This window comes from Podarcis raffonei, chromosome 6 (assembly GCF_027172205.1).
Source record: "Podarcis raffonei isolate rPodRaf1 chromosome 6, rPodRaf1.pri, whole genome shotgun sequence".
Lineage (NCBI taxonomy): Eukaryota > Metazoa > Chordata > Lepidosauria > Squamata > Lacertidae > Podarcis > Podarcis raffonei.
The window spans coordinates 78,943,985-78,963,357 of NC_070607.1; the positions used below are offsets into that span (position 1 = coordinate 78,943,985).

General features: G+C 43.3%; 1 protein-coding gene and 1 long non-coding RNA gene across 6 annotated transcripts in view; one reads left to right on the plus strand and one right to left on the minus strand.

Moving 5' to 3' along the window:
* SULF2 (sulfatase 2) overlaps positions 1 to 19,373 on the minus strand; it is a 193,667-nt gene that overhangs the window by 70,203 nt on the left and 104,091 nt on the right. For all 3 annotated transcript variants that reach the window (XM_053394190.1, XM_053394191.1, XM_053394192.1), the window contains exon 2: positions 12,899 to 13,144. In XM_053394190.1, coding sequence (XP_053250165.1) covers positions 12,899 to 13,073 — 175 coding nt within the window. In that variant the 5' untranslated portion in view covers positions 13,074 to 13,144. The remainder of the gene's footprint in view (positions 1 to 12,898; positions 13,145 to 19,373) is intronic.
* LOC128416437 (uncharacterized) overlaps positions 1 to 19,373 on the plus strand; it is a 147,888-nt gene that overhangs the window by 5,034 nt on the left and 123,481 nt on the right. The window lies entirely within an intron of this gene.

Sequence of the window (19,373 nt, forward strand, 5' to 3'; positions counted from 1 at the left end):
GAACTTCAAAACTATCACTTTGTTCTGATAATCATTGCTCTGTGAGTGGATTAAGGAAAGACTCAAGAGATGTACTGTTCTAATCCTCTTCTAATGCAATCAGGGAAAGGGCCAAAACTCAGCTGTAATGCTTTGCATGCTGAAGGCACCACTTTCAATCCACTTTTACTTGGGGAAGGTTCAAGTAGCTGGTGATGGGGAAAATCTGTGCCCAAGACTCTGTAGAACTCAGCCAGTCAAAAAACACAAACTGGGTTAGAGGGACCAACAGCCTGACCTGATATACGGCAGCTTCCTAGGTTTTTAAATCACACAACTTTATTGACTTTTAGCACATAAGAGAAAATGCATAAGGTGGGTGCACAAGCAAAGGCGATCACAATGAACATACAGGTCTTGCTCATGCAACCTGAAAGGAGAGGGAGGGCGAGTCTTATGCTTCCATGCGCCCCATCCTCATGGAGGGAAGAATATAGGAATCAGTGCAATAGAGTGTTTATCCATACCCTAAGTGAGATACTGCCTCCTCTTGGCGTATAAGTCCTTGCGTCCTCTCCCTACTTAACCCAGCCATTCCATTCACTTTATTTAATTATTCATCATCTCAGCCATTCTCATTGTTATTGAACTAGTTTTAGTTATTAGCATCTGTTTTGCTTCCAATGGGAGCGACTCTTCTGCTGCTTGTCACTTCTGTGTTTTCCATCCAACAGGCATGAAATTGCCAGGGATTCTATGTATTTTCTATCCATCCAACAGATTAAGACCTGCTAAACTTTAGATGGGGGGGGGGGGAGTCCTCGTTTTGTAGGCTGCTTTAAAAATACTCACAGGCTGATCCACAGATCACTCCATATACTAGTCTCTCTCTGTCTCTCTCTCTCTCTCTCTCTCTCTCTCTCTCTCTCTCTCTCTCTCTCCTAAAAATAAGTTAAGTACAAGGAAATGGGGAAGGTGGGGAGACAGTGTGGACTGGATTAAAAATGCTTTTCTGGGCCCAATTCAAGTTTCTTAAGTTAGTGTTTAAAACGACTTAGCCCCCAAATATCTGAAAGATGGCTGACTTCCCACCTAACTCTCCCAAGTGTTAAGAGGGTCCCTACTCCTGATCTTAATAGTTCCACCTCACTCACAAGCAGGACCTTTTTTGTTCTAGAAAAAGAGGTGCCAGAACTTGCCGTGCTGACCACAGCCTTTGGTGCAAAGAGAGGTGCCGGAACTCAGTTCCGGTGAATTCCAGCTGGAAAATAAGCTCTGCTCACATGTTCACAAGAGAGAGCATTCTTTGTGGCAGCCCCCATGTTGTGGAATTCCTTCTCCACAGAGCTTCTCCATCTGGCTTCTTCACCATGAAGCCTTCTGTGAATAATAATAATAATAATTTATTATTTGTACCCCGCCCATCTGGCTGGCTTTCCCAAGCCACTCTGGGCGGCTTCCACAAAGACCAAAAATACACTAAAATGTCATACATTAAAAACTTCCCTGAACAGGGCTGCCTTAAGATGTCTTCTGAATGTCAGGTAGTTGTTTATATCTTTGACATCTGATGGGAGGGCGTTCCACAGGGCTGGTGCCACTACTGAGAAGGCCCTCTGCCTGGTTCCCTGTAGCCTCACTTCTCGCAGTGAGGGAACTGCCAGAAGGCCCTTGGTGATGGACCTCAGTGTCTGGGCAGAACGATGGGGGTGGAGACGCTCCTTCAGGTATACTGAATGATGAAGATGCATCTCTTTACCCTTGCCTTTGACACCTGAGGTGTCTTTTTTTCAGGGCCCACCCTATTTCTGTGATTGTAACCTGTTTCAACCATTTTAAATTTTAAATTGTTGCAGCCTGCCCTGGGACCTGCTGGTGAAGGGTGAGTAGCACAATTTATGATAGTCGTGAACAGAACAAATGGGCTCCATATGTTTCAATACTTCATTATGAAAGGAATGTGTACTCTTAGTAGGAAGTGATCAGACTTTAACAGGAACACCCTATAAATATTCTGACCGGTTGCCATTGTTACTCTTTCCACTTGGGAATGCCACCCCCTCGGGAATTTATGCCACAAGCAGATTTCAATTTGTCCTTCAAAGGCTTTTCACAAATCTATGCACCCCATAATGGTTTCTATCGTTAGAATAGCATGCAAAATTTCTTGAAGAATGGGCAGACTGGGGGAGGGAGGGAGAGAGAGACTTAAGCTTTTACAGGATATGGGAAGATTCTAAAGAGATGGACATGTTTGCATTTGAGTGGGGCTCTCCTAAGCCATTTTGGAACAGACAAAAATGGCTCTGTATCATATCTGCAGCAATTATAAGATTTGTTATGCAAGACTGAAGCAGAACAGGCCTCTCTTGATGAAGAGTTCTCTCTAGTAGCCACAAGGTCAAGTTGCCATCAACCTTCTCCTGCCATTGAAGAGATGCCTTCATGTTTGGGGGGATGCCAGTCCCACACCTGTGTGCCCTTAAGCCCCTGAACCGGTACAAAGGTGTCCAGTGAGAGCAGCCGCAGGCTATAGCATGCTGAGTTTTAACTTGACTAAAGCCTGCACCAATGTATTTTCAAGACAAGAGGCTCACGTTAGAGAATATTTAGCTGGCTCACGGCACTGGGATTTCCTTTTATCTCTCCATCAGCCATTCAAAGTTAGCAAAGGTCAGGTGTGCTCAATTACCTAAGTGGCTCTAGGCCAGTCTGTGGTAAAATGGCATCACAACCTAGTCCCTAAGAGAGAGATGACAGCCCAAAGATGCTTTAAAGTCTACACTCTGAAGGCCAACCCCCCCCCCAAAGTAGATGAAACTAAAAGGATAATAAAAAGTGGATCGAGAGAGCTAGCTTTTCCAACTATGTAGGGATATTTGGCTAACCACCCTATGGCAGAAAGAAGAGAGATATTATACATGTGATGAACAAATAAATAAGTGGGTAGGAAGACGCACATGGCATGGAAAAATGTGATAGAGAAAAACTTTTCTCCATCTCCCATAATGCTAGAATTCATGGGCATTCAATGGGAATGAATGTTGGAAGATTCAGGACACATAAAAAAAGTATTTCTTCATGTAGCACATAGTTATCTACGGAACTCACTTGTGCACGAGGCAGTGATGGCCACCAAACTGGAAGGCTTTAAAGGATGACTGAATTATCAATGGCTACTAGCCACAATGGCTGTGCTCTGCCTGCATGGACGAAAGCAGTAATGCTTCTCAACACCAGGCATGGGGAAGAGTGCTCTTGTGCTCAGATCCTGCCTGAGAGTTTTCCCACAGGCACCTGATTGGCCACTGTGATAACAGGATGCTGGATGAGATGGACCATGGGCCTAATCCAGCAGGGTCTTCTTATGTTCACCCCTGCACTAGATCAAGCTGTTTTGATGCAGACTGAATGAAAAAGGGGTGTGTTCTTTTGCCCACACTCCATAACTGCATCTCCATCCTCCCTGATAACTATAAAATACTCAGATTTGGGCATCCAGCCCTCTAATGCTATATCTCACAACATGGGAAGTCATTATAGAAGATGACACTTCACCCCCCACAAAAAAAATGAGTCCAGAAGAGCATGACAAAGCTCTCTGGAGCCCCAAGCAGGTGCACTCCTTTTAGGGTGTGGGGATACACTGCAACATTTTGTTGCACATCCTACTTCCTCTAATGTTAACGCTCTTCACCACCCATTTTTTTTTTTAAATGCATGGCCATTTGTGGGCCAAATGTAACTCTGAACACAGTTTGGAAGACACAGATACCAGCTTTTTCCTCTCCATCTTGTGAAGCGAACCCTCTCTCCCTTCCCTCAAAACCCAGGTTGAATCACTGTTTTGTCATTCTGCTATTAAAACGCAATTTTAAACAACCCCTTTAAATGGCAGAGGCATCTGTGCAGAAATAACACTACATGTTAACTCCCCCCTTGGGGACACTAACCTCCTTTAATAAAACCACTGTAATGACAAGGCCCTATATATCAACAGTCTTTAATACAGAAACATATGATCTAATCTACTTCCACAGCTTGAGAGCTGATGTGAAGTGACAGATCAGTGGAAGGTAAAAATCCAGGGTAACCCTTCCATGCAATCTTAAATAGGCCAGCTTTAAATATTTTACAACAGCGCGAAGCCATCCAACAAAAATTCACTTCATACTGCCTCCCAACACAAACTTTGGAGAGGCGGAAGAAATTGGATTCCTTCCTTTTGTAGGACATTGGATGGGTGTTAATCGGTTGTTGTAATCTAAGCAAAACAGCTGCCTCTGGAGTAGGAAAAGCTTCCAGGCTGTCACCAATTCGGTTCTGATGTTACTTAGTAATGCTGCTGCTTTGAAAATGTGAGCATCCTCTTCAGAAGGTGGTCTCCATTGCAAATAACTAAGCCCTGTTTATGTTTGCAAACTCATGTTGAAAGGGCATGGCGTAAGATCAGACATTTTTAGTTGACCCAGAGATAAAGTCTTTCTAAGAATTCTGAACTCTTGGAATTTTTTTGTTTGACATATACAGAGGAGACCAGTGTATGTTTGGTGCTTACTTGAAAAACATGCTGCGCTGTATCCTGCAACTGGAATTCTACATGATGCACATTACACAGATTTGTATAGCTTATTCTGCAATTGCAAGTCCCAGAAAAAGGCAAGAGTTAAGGCACTGAAGCCTCCAGCCAGTATCCACAGCAAAATTCTGCTGAGCACCACTTCTGCGGGCAAGAAACTTTGTTTGGTTTTGCTGTAAAAAGAAAGTTAAGAATCCCAAGATGATAAACCCTACAATAAGCCAACACCTATTTCTATGGTATGGCATGGCCACAGAAAACGTTCAGCACATTTGGTTGAGATTCCTTCATAGCATGGGGTTGGATTAGACAAACCTTGCAGTCCCTTCCAACTCTACAATTCTATGGTTATATGATTCAGCTGCTATGTTTCCACACAATGATGCCACATGCTGTCAGTATCAAAGACATGCTTTGCAACAGCACCAACCAATCAGTATGATAATTCAACACAGGAGCTCTTTATTCTCCTGGACTAACATACAAGGAGCTTGTCAGTTTTCTCATCAAGTATGGTCCAATAGACAGTACTGCCTGGATTTGGGCCTGGGAGACTAAAGTTCAATTTGAGTTCAGCAAGAGACTCCTAGGACAGCCTTGGGCAAATCAAGTTCTCTCAGTCTCTCCCTCTCCAAACATGTAACATGAGAACATTAATGGCCTGCTTCATCAGGCTGGACTTATGAGGACACTAAAGCATTTCACACATTACAAGGGATCTGCAGAAATGACTGGGGGAAACACACACATCAAATAAAGGAAAACTGCTCCATAACATTGCAAAATATATTGCCATGCAGTGTTCCTGCACAGTCACTTACTAAAATAATGTTTTAATATTTCATAGAATCATACATAAATAATAGAATGGTAGAGTTGGAAGGGATTCTGAGGGTCTTCTCGTCCAACCCCAAGCAATGCAGGAATCTCAACTGAATGTGTTGAATCTTTTTGCCCAATGTGGGGCTCGAACCCTTGACCCTGAGATGAAGAGTCTCATGCTCTACCAACTGAGCTAAAGTGGTGGGGGCGGGGAGAAGCAAAATGTGAAGTTGTCCAGCACTGTAAGAAAAAATAATGGTTGTGTGTTACAACTCTCAACAGAGATGGGCTCCTTAACAAAAAGTTGCAATGCTAATTTAGCAGACGCAATATTGAAATTTTCACCAGCTAGTATCACATTGTCAGAAATCACACCATTAATGCCAAGTCTGACAACTTCAATTACCGAAGAGCTAGAATTAAATCCAAATGCTCCGAGTGAGTGAAATTTGGGGAGTGGTAACTGCGGGTGGCAAAGTCAGCTCAGCCTCTGAAACTTTAATTAAAAATCTTGTCATAAATACTTTCTAATTGAAACTTTTCTGTAAATATATTGTCATCCAGGTTTTTAAAAAATTGCCATTTCTTGCTGCACATTAAGACTAAACATTAATCTTCCATGCCACATATTGAGCTGCTGAATAAGATTATAGACAACTTGCTGCAGTGTTAACTTGTCCTTTTTTAACATCAACTGGTAACTCCTAAGCCAGAAGGCAAATGAACCTATGGAGGTTATGGTGGCTCTGGCTTTGGAACTTTTCAGCTGTCTATGGTGGGTGGCTGTGCAGGTCTGGCTCATCTTTCGTTGAAAATATCCCACCAGCAGAACGAGTTACTGATCAGGGATCTACAGGATAAAGAACACTCTAGCACCCAGTAGCCAAAGCTATTAAGAGAAGTAATCATGCAAGCTAACACCAGTCCAGCTTTCATTGGTACAGTAAATATGTGACTGGGCTGTACAGCTTCAGAATACAGGATCAACCATAGAAAATATTCCCTCTAGTTCAAAAATTAGCATGTCACCATAGTATTCTCCCTGATATGCTACTGCTTTGTGTGGAATGAATGTTTTGTAGGAAGGAGCATGCAATTAAACTCATGTGAACTTAATTCTCAAGTGAATTTAGTAGTACAACCACTTGTACCACTCATTCTCAAGCGGTACAACCCAGAATTACCACTGAGAACTAGGTCTTCATTAATTTACTTCATACTAAAGCAGCAACAACCCTGTATCTGATCCATACAAAGGCCTAGTTTGCATGTCACGGTAAGCCAACTATGGCTTACCAGGACCGCACAAACCTGCTTAGCCTCCCTGTTCATAGAATAATAGAACTGTAGAGTTTGAAGGGATCCCAAGGGTCATCTAGTCTAACCATCTGTAATGCAAGAATCTCAACGAAACCTCTGCTTAAAAACCTCCAAGGAAGGAGTGTCCACCACCTTCCAAGAGAGTTCGTTCTACTATTAAACAGCTCTTGTCATCAGAAAGTTCTTCCTGGTGCTTAGTTGGATTCTATTGTCTTGTAAGTTGAATCCATTGGTTTGAGTCCTACCCTCCAGAGCAGGACTAAGCAAGCTTGATCCCTTTTAGCCTCCTCTTTTCCAGGCTAAACATGCCCAACTCCCTCATAAGGCTTGGTTTCCAGACCCTTGATCATCTTGGCCGTACCCCTCTGGGCACATTCCAGCTTGTCAATATCCTCCTTAAATTGAGGCACCTGGAACTGGACACATCTAGACTACTCCAGGTGTGGTCTGACAGAGCAGTACTATTACTTCCCCTGATCTGGACACTATACTTCTGTGGATGCAGCACAGAAAAGCATTAGCTTTTTTTCCTGCGGCATCACACTATTGACTCATGTTAAGCTTGTGGTCTACTAAGAGCCCTGGATCTTTTCCACATGTACTACTGGCAAGCCAGGTGTCCCCCATCTTATATTTGTGCAGCTGGTTATTTCTGCCTAAGTGCCGAACCTTATATTTGTCCCTGTGGATATTCATGTTGTTAGTTTGGGCCCAATTCTCCAATCTGTGAAGGTCATCCTGAAGCCCACTTCTGTCTTCTGCAGCATTAGCTACTCACCCACCAGCAGCTTTGATGAGCATCCCCTCAATTCCTTCATCCATGTCATTTATAAAGACATTAAACAACAACAGGCCCAGGACAGAACCCCGTGACACCCCACTTGTCACTTTTTTCCAGGATGATGAGGTACCATGAATGAGCACTCTTGGGGTTTGGTCCGTCAACAAGCTACACCCCCTTCCCCCGGCCACAACAGTTCCTTTTAGCTAAGCTTGCTGTAGCAGCTAAATATGTCATCCAAATGTGTGGTGGTGCTTGAACTCTTTCCTCTTTAACCACGATCTGTAGCCAGGAGGAGAGCACTTAACCATGAAATCTGGGTTTTTGACACATGCTAAGCCAAGTCTTAATTGCCACGTGAAGCTAAAAGGAACAGGAAAGTACAAAGCACTTACCATATCCACCAGTGCCCTTGTGGTAAACCACAGTTTGGCTGAGCATTATATCCAAACACAGCCAAATTGTGATGCTAGAAATTCAACCATGCAGGTGGCCTATCATCACATAAGTCCATAAATTTTCATGCATACCAGACCTCTTTTTTCCACTATCAAAGGATCAATGTATTATATAGCAACTGCCTGATTATTACTAGCATACACACACACACACACACACACACACACACTGAGAAGCAGCCTCTGAGATTGCAATCGAGAAGAGAAGAGCATCAGCTAGGGGCAGTTTAACCCTCTTGCCTGCCTGCCTGCCTGCCCAAGCAGCTTGAGAAAGACAATTTTGAAAGGACAAAATGAGGATGGGAAGGGTTAAGGTCTGGTTAAGCAGGCAGCCTCCAGTGGCGGCTTTCTATTAAAAAAAAATCAAGAGATCATTCAAGCGTCTCCAATTTATTGTCTACTTTGGCCCATAGGAAGTAATAATAGCATGGGAGCTGGCCACTGCTGGAGAAATTGGTCTCTTTAGTAGCCTTAATTTAACAAGGGTATAGCAAATTGGAGGCCAACCAAGCTTTAAAGCATGCAATATGAGGAAAGATTAAAAGGAATTTGATATCAATCTCCAACTATTTAAAAGGCTCCCCCCCAAAAAAGGAGACAGGTGCCTATTGTTCTTTACTGATATGGACATGTAGACAAAAAGGCAGCAGGTTGCATTCAGGGAAAGCAGACTTGGATTAAACCTGCATGGCTAATAATGCTTATTTGGAAGAAAGTCCCACCTAAATGAATGGGTCTTATTTTCAAGTAACTATTTCTCATTCCTGCGCATTCTATTTTATTTTATTTGTTGGTTTTAAGAATTGTTTCAATATGATAATAGCATTTTATTATCGTTGTAAGCAACCCTGTTCTTGGTTTTGGAGGAATGTTGGTCTTTAAATGGTTCAAATAAATAAAAATATCATTAGGAAAGAACTGCGTGTCCTCATCTCCAGAACAACTGGGGAATGAAACCAATAACTGAAGACAGTTTGAAAGCACACAAAAATTAAAAATGTTGTGAATTAGATATTGCTTGATAGCCTTTGTAATTCTGACATTTCTGCACATTTTTTCAGCTTCTCCTTTGTATTTTGTCATGCAAAGCTCATAGACATCAATACCAGTACAATTATAAGCATGCTTACTTATAATCAAGTCCCACCTAGTTCAGTGGGGCTTGTTTCCTAGTAAATGTGTTTAGGATTGCAGTACAAGGGCATAAGAAGAGTTCTGCTAGATCAGGCTAATGTCCCATTTAGTCCAGTATCCTCCTCTCACAGTGACCAACCAAATGCCTATGGGAAGCCTACAAGCAGGACGGTAATTGTAGCAGCACTCTGCCCACCTACATGTCCACAGATAAACTGCCTCTGACAGTGGAGGTAGAACAAAACCATCATGGCTAGTAGCCACTGAAGTTTGCAATAAAGTATATAAGTTCCCTTATATTCACACATAACAATGCAAATTTCTCTCAAGTGTCTGGATTTCTGCATTTCAGGAGCCATTGGTTCTGCAATTTTTTTCTTTCTTTTCATGTTTAGATGCCTCCAGAATCTAGAACCTGACTTTTTAAGAGCATTGAAGTCCTCAATATTTTCCAAAGTCTTGTTAAGGAACTTGAGAACAAGCACATATTCACTTGTTAAATTTGTGCCCCACCTGCACACCACATGGCCCTCCGAAAGTGCTCCATTAATGTCTCATAATTCCTATCACTGCAGCAAAGCATGAACAAGCTCTTCCAAAAACCAAGTTCACTTCCATTTGATAAGAGATACAAACTGCAACGGGCACATTGCATCTATCACAACACTTTAACTCAGTGCGTCCATTCTGACTGATCTAGTTGGACACATTTGCCTAAAGCTTTAGGCAAGATTTAAGGAAAAATCTTATTTCAAGCTAATATGTGGTCTCATGGATCGTCTAATGAGGCCTGAGGAAGACCACCCCCTGGCTCCACGAAATGCATTCTCTCTGGCCAGATCTTAATGTGTGTGGACACATGGGCCATTGTGCTTGAAATTGGCGAGAGACAACAGATCATCTGGAGAAAGGAAGTACACCGCCCAGAGGACTTTGACAATTGCATCAGAGACAAGCAGGCTGGCATAAAACAGATCGTGATAAATTTTTAAGGACCACCCTCTGGATTTTAGTCACAGGAGACTGAGATAATGTGCACAGCTTTTTGGAATATGCATTATTGAAACGGGTCTGTCTAGCTCTAAAACATACCACATTCTCACCAAAACGGTGAGATAAAAACCTTCCCTAACCTTGCTGAATTTAAACCATGATGCAATTCTTCCACCCCCCCAACTGCAGTAGAGATGCTCTAGTCACTTTACGAATTTAAAAATACATCTAAATGTCATTTGTGATTAAAAAAAATTGGAAAAAAAATGAGGAGCATCATAAAAATGATGTTTCCTTTGTTAATGCCTATAGCTGCAGGAGCTGAGAGTTGCTTCTTTGGATTTCTCTTCCACAAAAATATGTTGTGCAACATGGAAATTCTATTTTAATGCCCTTAAAGAAAAACAGAAGAACATGCTCACCAGCAGGATATGTATTTCTTATCCATTAGAGGCTGCAACAGCATACAATTAACAGCAATGAAATCTCCCAACACTTGCAGGCTGTGCTGCAGTCCTATACTGTACAAATACAGTGGACGCTTGGGTTGCGAATGTGATCCATGCGGGACGCATGTTCGCAAGCCGCAGAATCCGCAACCCACAGCGGTGCATCTGTGCACGCACAGGTTGCAATTCGGCGTTTCTGCGCATGCATGACCACCAAAACCTGGAAGTAACCCCTTCTGGTACTTCTGGGTTTCGGCGGTCCGTAACCCGAAAAAAAGCAACCTGAAGCGTCTGTAACCCGAGGTATGACTGTATACCTAGACGTCCAACTGAACTCAATGGGCATGTGGAAAACTGCACTGTCAGCTACAAAATATATGTTCAAGCTAGCAGCCACTTTTTAAACCATGTGTACCAATTCCAACATTTCATAGTTCAAAATAAGGGCATGCTTGTAACCTCTCAAGCTATGGGTCACTGCCCAAGGCATCCCCTTGCCATCACTGCATGCTGCAGCATTCAGACATTCAGCTGAATGCATGGGACGCCAGAGCAATCAACTGTCCGCATATTGCTGTTTGCTCCCTCCATGTAGTCATCATATGTGAAATAGTCTATGAGGAACTTAACTGGAACAAAGTAGCTCTCTATCTAATATGGAATGACCTGACATTAAACCCAGCCCACCCAATCTCAGTTACTTACACCACTTCCCAAATATTAGTTTAGGAAAGAAAATCCCAATCACTTTAACCACTGCTCCAAATTGTTATTGCAAGACCAAAAGCCTTGTTTGATCTTTGTTATCAACAGTTACGCCTTCCACTTGCGAAATAGGCCATCAGCATCAGAAATGAAGGTGAAGTCTTGAATTCAGTATTTCTTGAGCAATTACAAATCAGGTACGCAAAAGACAAGAAGTGGTTTTTTTGTTTTTGTTTTAAATCAATCTTGTATTGCTGAAATGGTTGATATTTGCAGATGTTCATGTACTTTTAAATTATATTTCTATAGTATATGGATTATGAGCCAGACAACAAAAGTGGGTTTTGCAAGTCCTTATGGTTGCTAAGAGACTTCTACTCCCATCCATTATGCAATGGTCTGAGGGCTTCACCACCCTGGCTACGTTTGAAATATATATTTCGTATAGTTATCAGGTTTTGTGTGGTTACCTATCTGGACATCTGGAAAGCTTAACTTGCATGTTTAACTTCAGGTATATGTACTGGTGACTCGTGTGTGTGTGTGTGTGTGTGTTTTATTAATAGTATTCCATACAGATTACTTATTTTATTGTCTTCAGTTCTTTTTAATTCTCCTTCCTTTGTAAAATTAGCAAACAAAAATTAAATTATTTTTAAAAAGATAAAATGAACGCAACAAAATTGAGGAGGAAGAGCCTTGCGGTCACCTTTTAATTAATATAAATGGTTTTTTATATTTTCTCTTCATTCTACTACTTCCAATTTATCCCTTTATTTGTGTGTGGGGCTGGGGTCTGTATGTTTGTTGTGCGATATGAATCCATGTTATTATCTGTAAGAGAGACATAATTAACTCAATTTTGACCATCAAAAGGACAACTGCAGCTCATCCCTCCTTCTCCATTGTTCCATACAGTGCATCAGCTGACTCAGCAAAGACACACTGCACACAGCCCTACTCTGATTGTAGACAATGGAATTGCATCAGTAGTAGACTCCACCCTTATCTTTACGAGACTTATAGTCCATGATGGCAAACACTGGATAGTGAGAGCATGGTGTAGTAGTTAAGAGTGTTGGATACAGGTAACTCGCATCTTATGCTTATTTAACATATGCTTACAGGACTTTGGAGAGGAGGTGGGAGGGCTCTAGGACCCTGCCAGAGCCTTTGCACTGTGTTCCTAAAGTCAGGTAAGCAGTGGACCCAGCTCCAGATGTTCCTGGCTTTGTGAATTTTTGCATATGTGTGTGGGAAATAACCCTGCATATCTGTGAATTACCCGTATCCGAAAATGAACAAAGCATGCACAAAGTGAATATACATGTCACGTGCAATGTCAGGTGTACCTGAGTTTCAGCTTAAACAACTCTAGAACAGCTGGTTACTAATGAACAATAGAGCAAAGGACTTTTATTTAAATGTCGATATTGGCAGTTTTCTTACCAAAAAAATAAAATAAAAAAGGATTAGGAACAGTTTGATGATCCTTTGTACTCGGACCCTTTTTGCAACAGTTTGTTCATAGGCTGGAAGTTTGGCTGTTATAGCTCAGGTATGGATCTACTGTAGATGAAATTCTGCACCGATGTAGGCAAAAGTGAAACCCATTGCACATGTATCAATTACTGTTAATCAAAGCTTTTACTGTTAATCAAACCTCTCTGGCTCTTACCAAGTTCTACATCCTGATCATCAGTGAGGACAAGGATGATGTTTGGACGGATATTCCTGCGGTCCCTTTGAAACCTTCCCTTCAGACGCTGATTTAGCAGGAAAGCTGAACTGTCACCCAGCAAGGATAAGAGAGTCATTGCTAATAATCCCACGGCGATGCTACGCTGTGCCATATTGCACCAATTTTGAAGAACATGCAAATAAAGGTGAGGGGAGGTTGTCTATTTCTTCTTCAAAGGCAGATCTAAGAGAAGGACAAAAAAAAAAGGAGAGAAAGCAGGTGAGTATGGATGTGGTGAAAGTCTCAACAGAATATATAAATCATTATTTCTAATGCAAAAAAACCAACAACACATTAAGAGTTATTTCCTTCTTTTAAGGATGAAAACTTTAAAAGGCCTATAAATAACCCCACACCATCTGCACCCTAACCACACCACTTGTATCTGCTAGAACACAGGGCCAATTAACATTGATCAAGTGGTAGGAAAAGAGCTTTCTGTAAAAAGGCAGTGGACACCCATGAAAAAGTAATTGTCTACAGTAATTTCCCAGCACATGCCCTCTAGAATGTCCTCTATTTTGAAGGCATGCATCTTCCCTTCATGCTTTAGCTGATCACTGTAATAGAACAACTGTGCAGTACACAGCAAACACAACACAGAGTTCACCAGTTAAACAAAAAAATGCCTTCAGTATATTTTTTCTCCACATCCATGTACACACACACACACACACACACACACACACACAACATTTTTTTAAATATAAAAACCGATCCACACATTTAGTCATATCTAAGAAGCAGAAAAATAACCTGAAATGTTGAATGGGGTTTATAAGCAAGTGTTAGTCCAGAGCAAGAATTAAGACTCTCATGGTTTACACAACAGCCAAGTTTCTTATTTCCCACATCAGTATATTATAAAATTGTCTATACTCAAGTTAATCTCGTGACTTTACAGGGAACACCAGCCTCATGCTCAACTTCACCCTGGTGGAATGAAAGCGTGCCTACTTATACCACAACTAGATTTGTTTCCATCTGTCCCGAAAAATACAAATTATTTAGGAAAGCATTGCAAACACAATTCTGAACAATTCTGTGGACGGGTGTTTCATGCTATATCACCCAAGATCTGGGTTTTCACAGGGCAATGGGTCCATTTTGAAAGGAGGAGACAAAACGCAGAGGTCTCATGCTAAAAACAGACTGAAAACACACACACTAACTGCCAAAGACAGTTATTTACTGTGCAAATAATAATAATAATAATTTATTATTTATACCCCGCCCATCTGGCTGGGCCTCCCCAGCCACTCTGGGCGGCTTCCATAGAAACCAAAAATACAGTAAAATATCACACGTTAAAAACTTCCCTGAACAGGGCTGCCTTAAGATGTCTTCTGAATGTCAGGTAGTTGTTTATCGCTTTGACATCTGCTGGAAGGGCGTTCCACAGGGCGGGCGCCACTACTGAGAAGGCCCTCTGCCTGGTTCCCTGTAGCTTTGCTTCTCGCAATGAGGGAACCGCCAGAAGGCCCTCGGCGGTGGACCTCAGCGTCCGGGCAGAACGATGGTGGTGGAGACGCTCCTTCAGGTATACTGGACCAAGACCGTTTAGGGATTTAAAGTTCAGCACCAACACTTTGAATTGTGCTCGGAAACGTACTGGGAGCCAATGTAGGTCTTTCAAGACCGGTGTTATATGGTCTCGGCGGCCGCCCCCAGTCACCAGTCTAGCTGCCGCATTCTGGATTAGTTGTAGTTTCCGGGTCACCTTCAAAGGTAGCCCCACGTAGAGTGCATTGCAGTAGTCCAAGCGGGAGATAACCAGAGCATGCACCACTCTGGCGAGACAGTCCGCAGGCAGATAGGGTCTCAGCCTACGTACCAGATGGAGCTGGTAAACAGCTGCCCTGGACACAGATTTGACCTGTGCCTCCATGGACAGCTGTGAGTCCAAAATGACTCCCAGGCTGCGCACCTGGTCCTTCAGGGGCACAGTTACCCCATTCAGGACCAGGGAATCCTCCACACCTGCCCGCCTCCTGTCCCCCCAAAACAGTACTTCTGTCTTGTCAGGATTCAACCTCAATCTGTTAGCCGCCATCCATCCTCCAACCACCTCCAGACACTCACACAGGACCTTCACCGCCTTCACTGGTTCTGATTTAAAAGAGAGGTAGAGCTGGGTATCATCCGCATACTGATGAACACCCAGCCCAAACCTCCTGATGATCTCTTCCAGCGGCTGCATGTAAATGTTGAAAAGCATGGGGGGAGAGGACAGAACCCTGAGGCACCCCACAAGTGAGAGCCCAGGGGTCTGAACATTCATCCCCCACCACCACTTTCTGGACACGGCCCAGGAGGAAGGAGCGGAACCACTGTATGACAGTGCCCCCAGCTCCCAGCCCCTCAAGACGGTCCAGAAGGATGTTATGGTCGATGGTATCAAATGCCGCTGAGAGATCCAGCAGAACTAGGAAACAGCTCTCACCTTTGTCCCTAGCCTGCCGGAGATAATCAACCAGTGCAACCAAGGCAGTTTCAGTCCCATGATGAGGCCTGAATCCCGACTGGAAGGGATCTAAATGGTCCGCTTCTTCCAGGCGTGCCTGGAGTTGTTCAGCAACCGCTCGCTCAATCACCTTGCCCAAGAATGGAAGATTTGAGACTGGGCGATAGTTGGCCATTGTGGCCGCATCTAAAGATGGTTATTTAAGAAGCGGTTTAATAACCGCCTCTTTCAGCAGGTCTGGGAAGGCTCCCTCACGGAGGGAAGCATTCACCACCCCACGAAGCCCATCGCCCAGTCCTTCCCGGCTAGCTTTTATAAGCCAGGATGGGCAAGGATCCAGCAGACAGGTGGTTGGTTTCACTCGTCCAAGCAGCCTGTCCACATCCTCGGAGGTAACAGATTGGAATTGATCCCACTCAACTTGACTAGACAAAACTCTAGCACTCTCCCGCCCCGGACCTGCTCCCACGGTGGAGTCTACTTCTTCCCGAATCTGAGCGATTTTATCTGCAAAAAACTTTGCAAAATCATTGCAGGAGAACATGTGGCCCGTACTAGGCCCCGATGTTGCAGGTGGTTCCGCTAAATTGTGAACCACCTGAAAAAGTCTCCTGCTGCTGTTTTCTGCAGATGCGATAGAGGCGGTGAAGAAATTCTTCTTCGCCGTCGCTATCACCACTTGGTAGGCTCGACGTTGAGCTCTAACCTGTGTCTGGTCAGATTCGGAATGAGTTATCCGCCACCGGCGCTCTAGCCGTCTCAACGATTGTTTCATTGCCCTCAGATCCGTGGAAAACCATGGGGCTGTCCGGGCTCCATGCAATCAGAGAGGGCACTTCGGAGCCAAACAGTCAATAGCCCTGGTTAACTCCACATTTCAGCGGGCCACCAGGGAATCAGCTGAAAGGCCATCAACATGGGATAAAGCATCCCCTACCACTCTCTGGAAACCATTTGGATCCATTAAGTGGCGGGGGCGGACCATCCGAATTGGTCCCACCTCCCTGCAGAGTATGGAGGGAGAAGTATGCTTGTTATAATTTTTCTCAGAGGTTCTGAATTCCATTCCACTCTGTAATGTGTACGTACTCTCTTTCTACACGCTCTCTTTCAGTTCCCCCAGGCCTCTCTACCGCCACATTTCCTAGTTATCCACCTTTTCTCTATGCACCCCATGGCAGCTGGTTCTTTCCCCCCATTCTTGTCACCCTTTACTACACTTGTCTGCCGCTCAGTCTCACCTTTATGCCCTTTGTTCTTTCCTGGCCCAACAAGTGTCCTTTTATCTTTCTCTCCCCACTACCCTCTCTTTTTTGGGGGGACGGGGTGGCAAGAGGTGAATGGCAGAGCACATACTTTACATGTAGAAGGTCTCGCGTCCCTAGCATATCCAGGGTGGGCTTGGAAACACCCCAAAAGAACTGCTGCTGCCAGTCAATGCAGAATAGACAGTACTGAGCTTGATGGACCTATTATCTGATTCAGCGTAAGGTTGTGCCCTATATTCTGTTTCTCTCCCCTTCAGTCTTTTTGCATTCCATCTTAACCCAGAGCTTCAAAGGATGCTTTCTTATTTCTGAACTCTTTTTGTTGTTGTTGTTGTTGTTCCTAATATGGAAACCGATCCAAGGAAATCAATTAGTTGCTTAAACTCACGCTAAGGTTTGTTTAATCAAGTGGCACTCCTAAAAATTACAGAAGCAGCCGGAAGGCTGATGATGGGTAGGGAATTCACCTGCTCAGCTTGGTTGGGTTTTTATACCCCTGCCCTATAAGGTCAATCAAGGAGAATCTATGGGCTTATAATAATATGCAAATAGAAAGCATTTCAGGATGCAGGAGTAAAAACTACAACAGCTTTAATAGAACAGGAAATGCTCCATTCTACCGCTTCCAAATGCATTATAGTAGAAACTGGAAACCATTGTTTTTGCCTCCAAGCCACAAGACTAATTTTGGGCTACAATTAAAAACTCTGATGCATATTGTCCCCCATCAATATACGAATGTGTATATACATGGTGGTTGCTTTTTACTATCAAGCACAAGCTTGGCTGAGACATATGTATGAGAGAAGTTGCTGTAAAGAATGGGAAGGCAGGGTTTCACTTCCTGCACAAAATCCTGGTGGATCCGTCCTTTCCCATTTCCTTTAGTAACCCAGTTCCTGGATGAGACATGAGAAACAGAGATGAGTTTAGGGCCAGATAAAAAGCAGGGCAGTCCAAATTAAAGGAAGGTGTCACAGAACAATTGCAAGGGTCCAGACTGGGTGTGTGCATGTGCTGATTTGACCCTATCCTATCACTTTCCCACAGCCTTTTAAGTACGCCCACAAAGGTTACTAGTGTATCAAAAACTACTAGCTGACAGGGATGTGGGGGCAGAAGATGGGATGGGGAACTGGGTCCTTATTGCAGCAGTCCACTGAATTTCTATGCTGGTGCAGAGGAGAGGGCTTATCTGCTTGGTTGCCATGGTGAGCACAGAGGAGGGATGGAGCCTTCATTCCTCTTTCCTCCACCTGCTCCTATGCATGCATGTGATTAAGAACATAAGAAGAGACTGTTGGATCAGGTCAATGGTCCACCTAGTCCAGCATCCTGTTCTCACAGTGGCCAACCAGATGCCTCTTCTGGGAAGCCCACAAGCCAGACCTGAGAACAGCAACAGTCTCCCCACTTGTGATTCCCAGCAACCAGCATTCAGAGGCAAACTGCCTCCAATGGATGTAGATCATAGCCTTTTCCTGCATGGATTTGTCTAACCCTCTTTGAAAGCCACTCCTTTTTGCCTGTGGCTACTAGGCTAGTGCTCAGATACAAAGTCCTGTTTTGGCTGTGGTGGAGAAGCATTACCAACCAGAAAGGGCAAGCTAACTGCTCTCTCACGGCTTATAGCCAACATAATATCACAATAATAGACGGGATCCTTCTATAATAGACTGAAGAATTAAATGTTTTAAGAACTCCTGCATGTTATAGTTTTGCACACATATTCCTGGATCAGAGGGTGCACTGAATCACAGCAGAAAGGATCAAGTTGTTTTAGGGTGAGCACACAGATGATGGTGCAGCCCTAGCAATCGTGCATAAAAATTGGAAGACTTCCTGAATCACTTGCGTAGATAGCTTTAAATGGGGACCACACAGCTTCATGGATGATAAATCTCCCAGTGGCCAATAGCCTTGATAGCTAAATTCTGACAACAGGTTATAGAGACGAGCAATAATATTTGCACCTTGCTTGCAAGCTTCGGGAGAAATTGTAGCTCAGTGGAAGAGCATAAACTTTGTGTGCAGAAGGCCCTAGGCTCAATCCCAAGTAACTCCAGATACTTGAAAACCAAAAGCTGAACTAGATGGATCTCACGCGTGCCACTGCCCTCTAGGGCTAAATTGGTGGCAGTGTGCAAGGGGGCTTTTTCTGTGGCAGTGCCCCATAGGTAGAACTCTATTCCTCAAGAAGTTAGGTTGACTTTGTTTCTATTTGCTGTTCTGCCAGCCTTTGAAGACATTTCTTCTTAAACAACCTTTTGATCCTGCTGTTGCTTAATCTTATCTATTGTTAGCTCTGGCTTTCTGTGCTCTTGGTGCCTTTTGGGCGTTTTGATGCTGCTTTTAGTCTTGCTTTGTTTTGCTGATGGTTCTAGTGATGAGTTGCTCCTGTTTTTATTTTTGTGGTTGTATATAACCAGCAACTCCTTTCTGGAGCAGAAATGGGGAATACAAGCTGTTCTATAAATAAAAAAACAGCTTGGATATGATCCAAAGCAAATTCATTCTTATGGAGGTTCACTTATTACTTTTAGCAGTTCTCATGCTTTAAGACTTAGGCGAATGTGATAATTATAATTCGTAGTCTTCTGACCTAGAGGATTTTTCTTATTATAATGGAAGGTAAAATTATAAAGAAGCTGCACTGGGCATATCAAGTTCCAATTATTTC